The sequence below is a fragment of the Acinonyx jubatus genome, chromosome E4 (genome assembly GCF_027475565.1).
Source record: "Acinonyx jubatus isolate Ajub_Pintada_27869175 chromosome E4, VMU_Ajub_asm_v1.0, whole genome shotgun sequence".
Classification (NCBI taxonomy): Eukaryota; Metazoa; Chordata; class Mammalia; order Carnivora; family Felidae; genus Acinonyx; species Acinonyx jubatus.
Window position 1 is genome coordinate 40,517,903 of NC_069395.1, and position 13,907 is coordinate 40,531,809.

General features: G+C 38.3%; 2 protein-coding genes across 6 annotated transcripts in view; both read right to left on the reverse strand.

Moving 5' to 3' along the window:
- The window catches only part of LOC106966746 (torsin-1A-interacting protein 2-like), a 37,491-nt gene that overhangs the window by 14,150 nt on the left and 9,434 nt on the right, over positions 1-13,907 (reverse strand). The window lies entirely within an intron of this gene.
- LOC106966748 (torsin-1A-interacting protein 2) lies at positions 3,155-3,824 on the reverse strand. The gene has a single exon (XM_053209571.1). It carries the CDS (start codon positions 3,686-3,688, stop codon positions 3,293-3,295), a length of 396 nt encoding a protein of 131 aa, XP_053065546.1. The 5' UTR covers positions 3,689-3,824; the 3' UTR covers positions 3,155-3,292.

Genomic DNA, 13,907 nt, shown 5'->3' on the forward strand with positions numbered 1-13,907 from the left:
TACAGACAAGGAAATGGACATACAGAGAGGTTAAGAACCTTACCCAAGAACACACAACTAGTAAAGGCAGAGTCAGGATTTGAACTCAATCTGACGGTGGGAACCAAGCTTTTAACCGTGACACTAAAAAAAAAACTTGTAGTGAACATACTGCAAAGTACCCTGAATCTAGGTCTGAATTGTGACTCTAGCACATATGACCTGGGTGATTCTGCACATATCCTTCAAATTTTCTCAAACTGCTTATTTTAGTGTTGTGGAAAGTCTCAGGTGATAGAACAAATCACACAGCAATTACATCTACCACAATTATGACTGTAAACGGGCCTAAAAAATGTGACAAGGATTTCCTTGAGAGCATCCATCCCCGTAGGCTTCTTAATCTTTATACCTAACACCACTGGACTCAACTACAACGTCAACCACAGTACCAAGATCAAGGGAGTCCTTCATTGGAAGGGACTTAAGAAGTTTTTGGTAATTCAGGATTGAGCTCTAACAATTGGATTTAATCCCAGTTCTAAAATTAAGACTCTATCCTTATCCCTACACTTCTGAGTTCTACCTGTTCTCCTATACTTTTTCTAGTCCTAAAGACTTACTATGTGCCGTATGATTGGCATATATTATCACATTCAACCCCAGAACACTATGAGGTAGGTTATTACTGCACTATTTGACAGATGAAGAAACTGAAGAGAGAGGTTAAAATGCCCAAAGTCATTTAACAGTGCCAGAATTCGAAGATGAACACAGGTCAACTGGCTGCAAAGGCCATTGTTTTTCCTCTGTAATAAGTAATTTTAAAGTTGTGTTAAGATTCCATGGAGAATCAAGGGCTGTCAAAGACTGAAGAGACGGAAGGGCATATGGCTCATCTCACTCTTACAGATATATGTAGCATGCTGATTGCCACATACTCCGGATTCCACGCAATTCTTTTATGCCTTCCTGCCTGCCTGGGCTTCCTTCTCCTATCGCTTAGAGATCTTAACTCAGTCACCCACAACCCAAGATACCCTCCTCTTCAGTAGATATTTCTTTCCCAGGCTACCCCAGCATGTTTCTTTTAACTTTCCACTCCTAAGTCTGCCATCAAATAACAGGAAGTACTCATAAAAGTCATTTTTAAAATGGCCACCATTATATATAAGTAGCAGTATCAACTCTGCCACAGTATGGAAGTAGATTAATTCGGCTCACATAATCTAAAATGTTGGATAACCCTCTAGATCATTTGTCTTGAGAATTAATTTTAGAACATATTTGTACTTCGAGAAAAATGTGACTGACTTATAACCAGAAATATCAACAGCAACCTTTAGTCTGACACGAAACCTCTTTAAATGTCACTAGCAAAATACAATAATTATCACTACCATGCAGTATTGTGAGTACTCAGTTTCCTTCCTTTTAAAGCCAGATAACTAAACACCACAGAGGTGCTGCCACTGTAATTCTCAAAGTATCCATACAGCACCTGCATAAGAATCTCCTGCAGCACTATTTATAAATGCAGATTCCTGGGCCCCAAGAGCAACCTAAGGAATCAAAATTTCTGTGAGATCAAGAAATGTGCATATCTTCACAAGCTCATCTAGGTATTAGTCTGAAAATCAACAGTACATATCCATTTCATTTTTTTCTACTATTTAAAGGAGACATTAGTTAAAACCATCTTTGGTTAAAACATTTTGCCGATACTTAAAATTGCACATATGTAAAGTGTTTGTCAGTATGTGTTTGAAAACATTTAGGTGACAATAATATTGATCAAAAGCAATACCTCTAAATAAAACTTCACTTTTTAGAAAGAGCTTTAGGATAGTGAAGGAAGTTATTAACAAAGGGTTAATGATAAACTAACTAGTCTTCACTCAATATAGCAGTCCACACACTTTATTCAGCAATGTAACAAGAGAGAAGTTCCATTTTGATAGACATAAGGCAGATACAGGGTAGATCTCCAGGGTACATCCTTTATACAGAATAACAACTTCAGGTTGCACAACATGTGGTAGGCATTTGTCGCATACCAATAGCCATTCCTCGCTTATCCCTTCCTAAAAGAGCCCTGATTTTATTAGGGGACACAATATATTCTTACCCAGGCATTGCTCACCCCATTCCCCTTTGCCAGGCCTCTCAGGCTCTCTTGTGAACCAGTACCTTCTAATGAGATTTAAGATGAAAATCTGCAAGGGACTTTGGAGAAATATTTTTTTCCCCAAATAAAAAAAAAAAACTTGAAAGGAAAAAGCATTCTGTATCCTACTTCCGGCCTTTGATTGGGAATGAAATGTCTGTAACAGCAACAGCCACACTGTACCCACTGGGGAAACAACTATAAGGACAAAAAGCTTCCATAAGGATCCCAGGGGGGAAGAACAGAAAGAGCCTGGGACCTTACGAACATTGTTGAGCCGCTACACAAGCACTGAATTATCTAGTATCTCAAGAGGGATTTTACAATTGTTCAGTGGCCTCTGAGATGTTTTCAACAGATTTTTCTACGTTTCTCCTATACTGTGGTTCCATGATTCTCATAAACAAGTGAAGACCAGAATGTGGTCAATGACCAGCAAAACATTCTTAGTTCTGAGAGAGATGCTTCCCCTAGACTGTTCATAGTATCTATGGAGTCAAGCTTGATACCGCCTTTCATCATCTATCTCATATCATAGTATAAGTACTTTTCCATTTCCAGGGGAAGACATTCTAAGTTCAGTCACCACAAAGACAGGATAGTCTTTGCTTATGCAGAGCCAAGTGAATATAGATAATGGTATTTCTGCACGTTTTTGTATAACCTACGTAAGTGTTACCATGGGTTAATGTGTAAGAGATGGAATTTAGAACAATGTAGTTTCTTATTAAAATATCTAGCTGTTTTACTGGAATAATCTACAATCCAGCTATTAGGGATGCTTTCCCACAAAAGTTATCACGAGAAGTATCATTATGGTACATACAGTATAGGGCCTCTCCTCCAGGACTACCCTGTCATATGTCCACAATAAGACTGTGGAGCTTTCTAGGAGGGGTAAGCGAATTCCAAAACATAGGGAACATGGATTAGACTGGTTCTAGATGAACGGTCTGGCTGGAATACTGACTAAATTCATGCTGAACAAAATATGTGTAGACCATGGGAGCAGATCCAACAATTTAATAAGCAGGTCCGCAAGGTAGTGACGGTCTATATCATATTTAGAAAGGAGTCTTTTTTCCATCTTTCTTGGGCTACGAGTACAAAACTCTAGAGTCTCCATGATTTTGAATGTTTAAGAAGTTATTTGTTTTGGCCAAGTTTTTTGTTCAAGGTTTTATCTGTTCTGGTCAAGATTAACTGCAATGCAGGGTTAAAACCAGCTACTCTAGAGTCATGGATCCTTTTTCTAACCAGTGGAGGACCCAGAAGAAATGGGTGGCAAGCTTTTTCAAAGGTCCATCTGGTAAGATTTTGGGGAGCCCACTCAAGTGGGAAAGACCAAGGAAGAACAAGACTTCTATTAGCAGGGTTATCAGGGTAACACTCAGGGCAATAATCAGCTCTGTTAATACGGTCTAAGAATACTTGGTAACATTCATTTTCAACAAGTTCAGTCTGGTACAACCAATGGCCTAGTTCTAAACTAGGGAACCACTGTTGTCCACAGTCAGGGCAATGTGAATTATCTGAGAACATCTGGGCCTAGAAAAACAACACAGAAAGCAATGTAACAGTAAGAGGCAACAATGACACAGATACCCAAATAACCAGTCCTATTACAGGTCTGGTTTAGCAATTTCTCAGTCTGAAAATACTTGGCAACCAGAGTTAAATTTGGCTTGCACCTCCGTGCAATTCTTCAAGATTTCGTTGTCTGTTTTTCACTCAATTGCAACTCAGTCTCTGAACCCAGGGACCGATTTCGTCTATAATGTTGTCAGTCGCTTATTAGCAGCACAGATCTCAGAATAGTTCCTTGAAATCCCAGCTTCTCAAGAAAAGATGGGGCTCTAGTCTAAATTAGTTATTTCTCTTTGTGTGTTATCAGCTGGTGGTATCATGCAGAGGCACTTGGCTTACTCTGCTTTGCTGGTAAATTATTACGTCTGCTTGGTGAAACAGAGGAGCTGACAGGTCCAATGGGTCTTCTGTGGGCGCTGGCACTTGTTGTAACACAGGTACCCAAGTCTTAACGCCTTGGCACTTTACAGTGATGGAGGGGGGTCACGAAAACCTGGTAGAGTCCTCTTGAGCGTGGATCCAATGAAGTCTTTCTTGGGAGGACCTTAATCAGGACACAGAGAAGTAGCTGATGTTGAGTTGGTTGGAGGGTCTGGAAATGCTTCACATACCTGTAAATGATAAAACTTCAGACGACTCATATGGGCTTTGAGTTGCTCACAATATTATTAGAAACATGCATTTGGAAATCATTTGAGCCAGTCAAGGTGGATGAGAATTGTCTTGTGGGTTTCTCCATGACAATTTTATATGGGTTCAAACCAATGTATCTGTTGGGAGTTATGCTTATTTTGGGCACTAGGAAGGGTTTTGGTTCATTTAAGATTTGTATTAGCTTAGTATTCTTAGGACTAGATTTCTTTTTGCTAACTCCTTTTGCATTTTAGTAATAATAAAGTCTGTATAATCATGTTTAATCTGGTAAAACTTTGAGATTTCTTGTGTATCTCTTCTGTGAAATGGGTGACATATATGATATTCCTGTAATGTGTGGGATAACATTAACAATGGTGACAGCCTTTCTACAAAAGACTTCAATCCATCCAGGAAAATGCTTACAAAGTCATCAGGAAATATCGTTAAAAGCTAACTATAGGAAGTTGGAGGCAATCCTTTTGAAGACTGAAAAAGAAACCACGAGGCACAGGTTTTATTACCCACATCTATCTTTATAGGTTTATGTGCATTATAATGTTTAATAAGGCAAGTCAGGTATAGTCTTGAGCAATAGTCCTGAGCAATTCTTGGAAAATATTTAGAAAATAAGTTGGAATTTATAGATACTATCATCATTTTTATACTCCTTCATGACACTGAATGCAACAAATAAATAAGGTCGGGTACTGGGATGTATGGAACAACTGCATAGCCACCTAGAAAGTACTATGTGCCAGAGTACAACATATACCTTGTTTTTCTGCAGTGTTTTGTGAGTTCTGAGGCTTGATCCTGTGAGAGCAGTAAGAGACACAGGGAAAGGTGTGAGTGCTAAGACTATATAAAGATTTGGCCTGAAAAGCAGAGGAGTGAAAGCCTTAGTTGTGGTTTGGCCAAAGCATCTTCCTTACAGACTATCAACGGTAGCTGTGATACTCAGATTTTAAAATGGCAAGTTTAAAAGGTAACTGAAGAGTTTCTGACAGTGCTGCAATACAGGGCTCCTATTCTGATGGGAGCCCCAGATGAGGTGAGAAAGTCAGTAAATATACTGATGTACTTTTTGAGGTTAGGTAACAATGCATGGGTGCGGGCTACCAATTCAGCTCCTCATTCGAAGTGAACAACAGAAGGGACGCAGGGATCCTGACTTAACAACCTTTATGGTGACAACACTGAACACCTGAGGGTCCACTGACAAGAGCACCAGAGTAAGTTTCAGTTATTGAATTGGGAAACCTTGCAGGTCTAGTACATGGAACAAATGAATAAAGCCACACAATCGTGGGGCTCAACATAAAAGTCACTAGTAGAGTTATATGGCTAAGTCTAACACTGAAAAGATAAGAAATTGTGGATTTTTGGCACGAAACGGGAATATGCAATTGAAAGCACAAGACAGTATTCCACATCCACCAGACTGGCAAAAATCAACAAGTCTGACAATGGGGACTGCACACTCTCGGTAAAACCACCCCTCCCCCAGGACTCCATGTCTCCACTGGCAGTGTCAAGAGCCAGACCTAAAGCTCCAAGTACTCAAAATAAACCCACCCTTCCCCCAACCTTCATTTCTCAACTTCAAGAGTCCACAAAGCACTAGAGACCCAAGTATTCCTGATTTCAAGAACTCTAGTTTTCCTCATGTTTCAGACAAGACAGCCCCTCCTCTGATCCTCTAAACCACTATGGGCCAAGAGTCAAAAAGGGACCCCAAAGCACTAAGTGCTCAGAGTAAGATTACTTATCACCAGCCTCTTCCCTCATTCCTAAGCCTTACCACTGATAGGTGAAGAGGGCCTCCTGAAATGCTCCTGGCAAGATTCTCAAACTCCACTCCCACCCCCCACCCACAGCTTCACTGACATTATCAGCTTGAAAGCATCAGGCCCAACCAAGCTCATCATACCTGTATCTCTGTTTATGCTGACCACTAAATAAAGCCCAGGGCCTTGGAGTGGTACTTCATCCCCTGAGTCTCGAATCCCCATATAGATCCAAGAGCAGCCGAGATAACGTCCCCTCTCCTTGCTTTGTTGTTTCCATTTTGATATAGTAAACATTTTAGCCATTTGTCTGTACTGAAACATAAAATCCCTGAGAATAGGGCTTTTTGGCTTTTTATTTACCCAAGTAAATAAGGTTGTATGGAACAACTGCACAGCCACCTACAAAGTACTATGTGTCAGAGAAGTACTCATGTTTATGTGCCCAATAAATATAAATGGTAAATACAAATAACTTGAATCCTTACACTCTAACAATAGGAGCATAAATTAGTACAACCACTTTTGGAATTAATTTGGCATTATCTAATAAGGCTGAAGGTGTGCATTTCCTAGAACTCTGTAATTCCACTCTTAGGTATATAACCCAGAAAATTTGCACATCTGCATTTGAAAACATGAATGTAAATATTCACGGTAGTACTGCGTGTAACAGCCAAACAGCCAAAATGACAATGAACGGTAAAATGGATAAACAAATCGAGGTAGGTATATCTTGTTTTATTGCACTTTCCTTTACTGTGCTTCTCACATACTGCATTTCTTAAAAATTGAAGGTTTGCAGCAACCCTGCATCAAGCAAGTCTATCACTATCATTTTTCCAACAGCATTTGCTCACTTCATGTCTCTGTGTCACATTTTGGAAATCCTCACAATATTTCAAACTTTCTCATTATTATCATATGTGTAACAGTGATCTATGATCAGTGATCTTTTATGTTACCGCTGTAAGTGTTTCGAGGTGCCAGAAACCACACCCATGTAAGACACTGAACTTAATAAATGTTGTGTGTGTTCTGACTGCTTCATTGACTGGCTGTTTCCCCATCTCTCTTCCTCTCCTCAGGCCTCCCTATTCCCTAAGACACAACAATATTGAAATTAGGCCAATTAATAATCATACAATGATCCCTAAATGTTCAAGTGAGAGGAAGAGTTGCACATCTCTCATTTAAATCAAAAGCTAGAAAGGAGTAAGCTCACTGAGAAAGGCATGTAGAAAGCTGAGACAGGCTGAAAATCAGGCCTCTTGCACCAAACAGCAGAGTTGTGAAAGTGAAGAAAGTTCTGGAAGAAAATGAAAAATGCTGCTCCAGTGAACACACAAGTGCTATGAAAGTGAAACAGCCTTACTGCTGATACGGAGACAGTCTGAGTGCTCTGGATAGAAGATCAAACCAGCCACAACATTCCCTCCAGCCAAAGCCCAGTCCAGAGCAAAATCCTCACTGTCTAATTCTATGCAGGCTGAGAGAGGTGAGGAAGCTGCACGAGGAAAGTCTGAAGCTAGCAGAGGTTGGCTCAAGAGGTTTAAGGAAAGAGGCCGTCTCCGCAAGATCAAAGTGCAACGTGAAGCAGCGGGTGCTGGTGTAGGTGCTGCAGTAAGTGAACCCGAAGATCCAGCTAACTTACTTAATGAAGGTGGTCACACTAACAACAGGTTTGCAATGTAGATTAAAACAGCCTTCTATTGGAAGAAGATGCCATCTGTGACTTGCACAGCTAGAGAGGAAATATCAATGCCTGGCTTCAAACCTTCAAAGGACAGGCTGACTCTCTTGTTAGGGACTAATGCAGCTGGTAACTTGAAGTTGAAGCAAAAGGCTTCTTTTTCCCCCATTCCAAAAATCCTAGGGCCCTTAAGAATTATGCTAGCTACTCTGTCTTTCCTATATAAATGGAACAAAGTCTAGATGACAGCACATCTGTTTACAATATGGCTTACTGAATATTTTAAGCCCGCTGTTGAGACATACTGCTCAGAGAGATTTCTTTCAAAATATTACTGGTCATTAACGATGCACCTGGTCACCCAAGAGCTCTGAGGAATATGTACAATGAGATTAACGTTACTTTCATGCTTGCTAACACAGTGTCAATTCTGCAGTCCATGAATCAAGGAGTAACTTAGACTTTCAAGTCTTATTATTATTTTTTTTTTCAAGTCTTTTTATTTCAAAAGTATGTTTTGTAAGGCCATGGCTGCCACAGAGAATGATTCCTCTGATGGATCTGGGCAAAGTAAAATGAAAACCTTCTGGAAATGATTCACCATTTTAGATGCTATTAACAACATTCCTGATTGATGAGAAGAGGCCAAAATATCAACATTAACAGGATTCTGGAAGTGGGTCCCAATCCTCACAGATGACTGAAAGTTCAAGACTTCAGTGGAGGAAGTAACTGTAGATGTGGTAGAAAACAGCAAGAGAACTAGAATTAGGAGTAAAGCCTGAAGATGTGAGTGAACTGCTGTAATTTCATAATAAAACTTTAATGGATGAAGGAGTTGCTTCTTATGGATGAGCAAAGCAATCCATAGAGATGCTTTCTTGAGATGCAATCTACTCCTGTGAAGACTGTTGAAATGACAACAAAAGATATAGAATATTACATAAACTTTGCTGATAAAGCAGTGGCCCAGTTTAAGAGGATTCACTACAGTGCTGAAAAGAAGTTCTAGTGTGGGTAACATGCTACCAAACAGCATGACATGCTACCAAGAAATCATTCATGAAAGGAAGAATCAATGGATGCATCAAACTTCACTGTTGTTTTTTAAGAAATTGCCATAGCCATCCCAACTTTGAGTAACCACCACCCTGATCAGTCAGCAGCCATCAACATCAAGGTAAGACCCTCCTGGCACTTGTTGGGATGAGCACTAGGTGTTGTATGTAAGCCAATTTGACAATCAATTATATTAAAAAAATAAAGGTAAGACCCTCCACCAGCAAAACGATTATGACTCACTAAAAGCTCAAATAATGGTTAGCATTTTTTAGCAATAAAGGTATGTACACTTAAAGAAAACATAACGCTATAGCATCATTAACGTACTATGGTATAAACATAACTTTTATATGCACTGGAACCAAAAATCTGATTTGACTTACATTATTGAGATATATGCTTTACTGCAGTGGTAGGTAAAAAATCTTCACTAGTCTCCAAAGTATGCCTGTATTACGTACATATACACACAGATGAAACTCAAGAATATTAACCTAAAAAAACTGAAAGTAGTAGAACCCTCCCACACACAAACTTATACATTTTCATTTACATCAAGTTTCAATATATTATTTAGGAATAAATATTCAATAAAGCTAAAAAGAAAACAACAAGCACAAGGAGAATTGTTACTTTTGATGGGAGAGAAAAGGGGATGGGATTGGGAAGGGTATACAGAACATTTCAAATATTGTCACAAATATTTTTTTAACTCTTTGGAGGCACAAGGTTCACTGTATCATAAAACCTAATTGCTTACAGAATCTCTATTCAATGTTATAATTTTTAAAAAGATTAGAGTGGAAATACTAATGGGCTAGAAAAAGAGACTAATAGGCAGAACCAAAATTTCACATTGTGGACCAGAAGAGCGCAGCAGTTACTTTGCCCAGAGGGTGGCTAATATACTGAGGACCAAAAAAACCCTTACAGAAAGATACAGATCTTAGTTTTTCTTATAAAATTGTAAACAACTCTCTTCACAGAAATGAGACCTACCTAATACTGATATGGAAAAGAAAGTTTACCTAGGCATTCTCCCATAAAGACATGCATCGTTTTGCAGGGACATTATTTCATATGGTGCTTTTGTACTAAATTAGAAAAAGGAACCCTTCTTCTAAGTAAGTTGTAGCCCAGAGAACCTCACTTGGCCAGGTATTCAATAGTAATCCTCTGTAAGATAATAATGCTTACTAACAATAACTAACGCCGAGTGCCATTGTCTCTTCTGAGCATTTTACGTGTATTAACTCATGTAATCCTTAGAATAATCAATTTTATGGTAAGGAAACAGAGAGGTTGAGCAACTTGCAAAGGTCACACAGGTCACTGCAGAAAAATAAGTATTTGAATCCAGGAAGACTGGTTCCACAGCCTGTACTCCTAGCTACTATAAGACACAGCCTTTTTGAAGTAGGAACAGTTAAGCTTTAAGAAGCCTCTTCATACATATGAGCTGTTTGCTGCTCTTCAACAGTGTGTATATACTGAGGTAGGGGTGGAGAAAATCACCTATCGCAATTTTCCACTTTCACACAGTAAGATCTAGGATACGTTTAGGGGGTCCTGCATCCACTGAAATTACATACAAAATGTTTTATGTACACATGTGTTTTTTTCCTAGAAAGAGGTATTTTTAGACTCCCAAAGGAATCTGACGTAGTTCAAAACCATTACGTGTTAATGGTTCCCAATCATTTTACTACCAAATGCAATTTTTATTCCTAGCACACCCTTCCTCAGATCTCATTTTGGAAGGATGTCTAAACAATCAGCATTCCTGTAATAATTTCATTTTCTCATTTTTATTAATTAGACATCTGGGGCTTCTGGGTGGCTCAGTCGGTTAAGTGTCTGATTTCAGCTCAGGTCATGGTCTCACAGTTCCAGAGTTCAAGCCCTACGTTGGGTTCTGTGGTGACAGCTCAGCACCTGGAGCCTGCTTCGGATTCTGTCTCCCTCTCTTTTTGCCCCTTGCCTGCTCACACTCTCTCTCTCAAAAATAAAATAAACATTAAAAAAATTTATTAGACATCTGCCAATGTCAATCTGCCAATCAGAACTTCTAACAAAGAAAGAAGATAGTGTTACTGGCCCTGGTTAAGAAATTTTCAGTATTTTAAATTACAGATAAATAGTCAAAATTCCTCTATCATCAAGTTGGAAAGATTTAGATATTCTGGATTTGTTTCCTTCCTCAATTCCATTATTAGCTTAAGTTAAAAGTAGCTGATTTAAAGTAAATATGATTACTATTAGGCTTGTAGAAATACTGAAAATACCTTGAGAACCACCATTAATTACTCTGATTATTAAACGTAATTTTTTAAGTTCCTGAGGAAAACAACCATGTACTAGGCCCAAAGCCACGAACTATGGATACATAGAGAAAATCTTACAGGACTTCTATGTGTCCAGGGAATCCAGAAAGGAAATCATACTTTGGGTAAAGGCTAAATGCCTTCAGATAGATATAAAAAGATTGCATGTAGAGTTCCTAGGAAATTCTAGAAGGCCCACAGAAAAAGCAAGGTTTTCAAACAAATCTTTTAACCAACAACAGTTTTAAAAGCCAAAGTTTAAAGAGTTTCTCCACTGCATAAATGTCATACAAATGAAAAACACAAATCAGGTTTTTTGGTAAGAACTAAAGTAAATTTATAATTCTTCCTGAAACTTTATTAGAAGAAAATTTAGAAAACAGCACTTTAACTGAAAAATGAAAATGCAACTCTAATCCACTGAAATGTAGATCTACTAATAATGGCAGCTTAATACATACTAATTACCTTCATTAAATATTTTGATTATATTTTATTCTTCACTATTTCCTGAATAGATGTTAGGAAGCAAGCTCAAATCTGCCTTTGACAGATAAGAATTGTCTCATTCTTTTTATCATATGATAATCTAAGTCTCAGACTGAGTCAGGATTGGGGTGACTTCTCCAGGAAAACATATCCCTCAGACTACAGCCTTAGCTAACTCTCCACATGATACATAAAATCAAAAGACAGAAACACAAGGGCACCTGGGTGGCCCAGTCGGTTAAGTGTCCGACTTTGGCTCAGGGCATGATCTCAAGGTTCGTGGGTTTGGGCCCTGTGTCGGGTTCTGTGCTGACAGCTCAGAGTCTAGAGCCTACTTCAGACTGTCTCCCTAGCTCTCTGCCCCTCCCCCACTCATGCTCAGGATGTCTCTCTCTCTCTCAAAAATAAACATTAAAAAAAAAAAACAAAAAATGTAAATGCTTTAAACCCTGAATTCCTATTTTGAATATTTTTTCCCATGGAATATTATATTCTAAGGCTAACCAATAATCAAAAATGTCTATTTTTTATAGAAGACAATATCTCTGATACATTTCACACACAAACTCAAATCTTTTGAGTTTCATATTTTGTAACTAGTTTAGAATTTAGATGACAGGAGATTAAGGAGTATGGGCATAAAAAGGAACTTCTTTTTAAGTTCACATAATCTAAACTAATTCTGTTCAAAATTTATTATGAAAATAAATGCTCCTTAAAGAAGTCTTCAGATTGTTTTGTGAGGAACTAGCTCTAATCTGGCAGTCTTGAGATCAGTAGAGAAGACATATGGATGACAATTTCAGTGCTACTTACCACATACACTGTTCCCTCTTTTGAAGAACACACAGGCGAACAAAAAAAAAATTTGATCCTGAGTTAGAAAACAGCTGCAGAGTGTTCTCCTCTCACCCCAGGAACTGACAGATAAAACAGGTGTATGTATGGATTGCTAGCATACCTTAAAGGGGAACAACTGCTTTAGGCATTTATTGGTACATTTCAACTGACCTGCCCTAATGGACCAAAAGCCATCCTTCAAATTGTTACAGTTTCAATTTCAAACACCAGCAGTCAAACCTTTAAGGTTAACATGAGTCATTCAATAGTGAGACTCAGTGCCAAGCTTAGGTATTTCTATACTTATACCAGCTATTTGTCTGTATTTCAAACTAAATTTCTAAGGCTAAGTCTTGCCCACTCCTCTGTACCATATTTGTTGTCATAATATGTTAGTATTATTTTCACAATTTCCCACAACTTCCCAGTATTTCTATTAATTGGTACTTTCACATATTTGAAAGGGAATTTGAAAAAGTACTAAAGAAAGAAAAAAAAAGTACTCCAATTACTTCCTTAGGTAACTGTTTCTTAAATAAGGACTAAATGCCTGGAACAGTTCAAATATCATACATATTTTCTGAGTAAAGAAACTTCCTTTCCTTCTTATCCTTTTTACCCTTCTTAGTCCCTCCCAACTCCCCTGACTTGTAGTTCAGATTTGGGTGGACTAAGTACAGGCAGTAAGCAAAGCACAAAGGATCAAAGAGTTTGCTAATATTTGGGTACACTAATGGATTCCCAGTTTTAGCTCAACTCCGCTAATCACCTTTACTATCTACACTAAGTCAACAGATTTGTATTAAACTTTTTATTTTGAATACATTTTATTTTTTTAAAGAGGTGTAAGTAATCTCTACACCCAACATGGAGCCTGAACTCAAAACCCCAAGATCAAGAGTCACATGCTCTAATGACTGAGCCAGCCAGGCACCCTAATGATATATACTTTTTAAATAATCTCTATATCCAATGTGGGGCTCAAACTCACAACTCCAAGATCAACAGTTGTACACTCTACCAACTGACAGACAGCTAAGCACCCCCTGAACTAATTTTAAACTTACAGAAAAGTTGCAAAAATATTGCAGAGTTCTTACATCCTTTATCTAGTTTCTCCCAAAGTCAACATCTCATAAAATTGAAGTACAATTATAAAAACCAAGAATCATTGGTTTTTATCAGCTAAACTACAGACTGTTCAAATTTCACCAGTTTCTCTATTAATGTTGTTTTTCTGTTCCAGGTACAACCTGGGATCTCATATTGCATTTAATTGTTAGTTCTCCTGCGTCTCCAAACTGAGACAGTTCCTCAATCTGTAATTTACAGTTTCTTGTCTT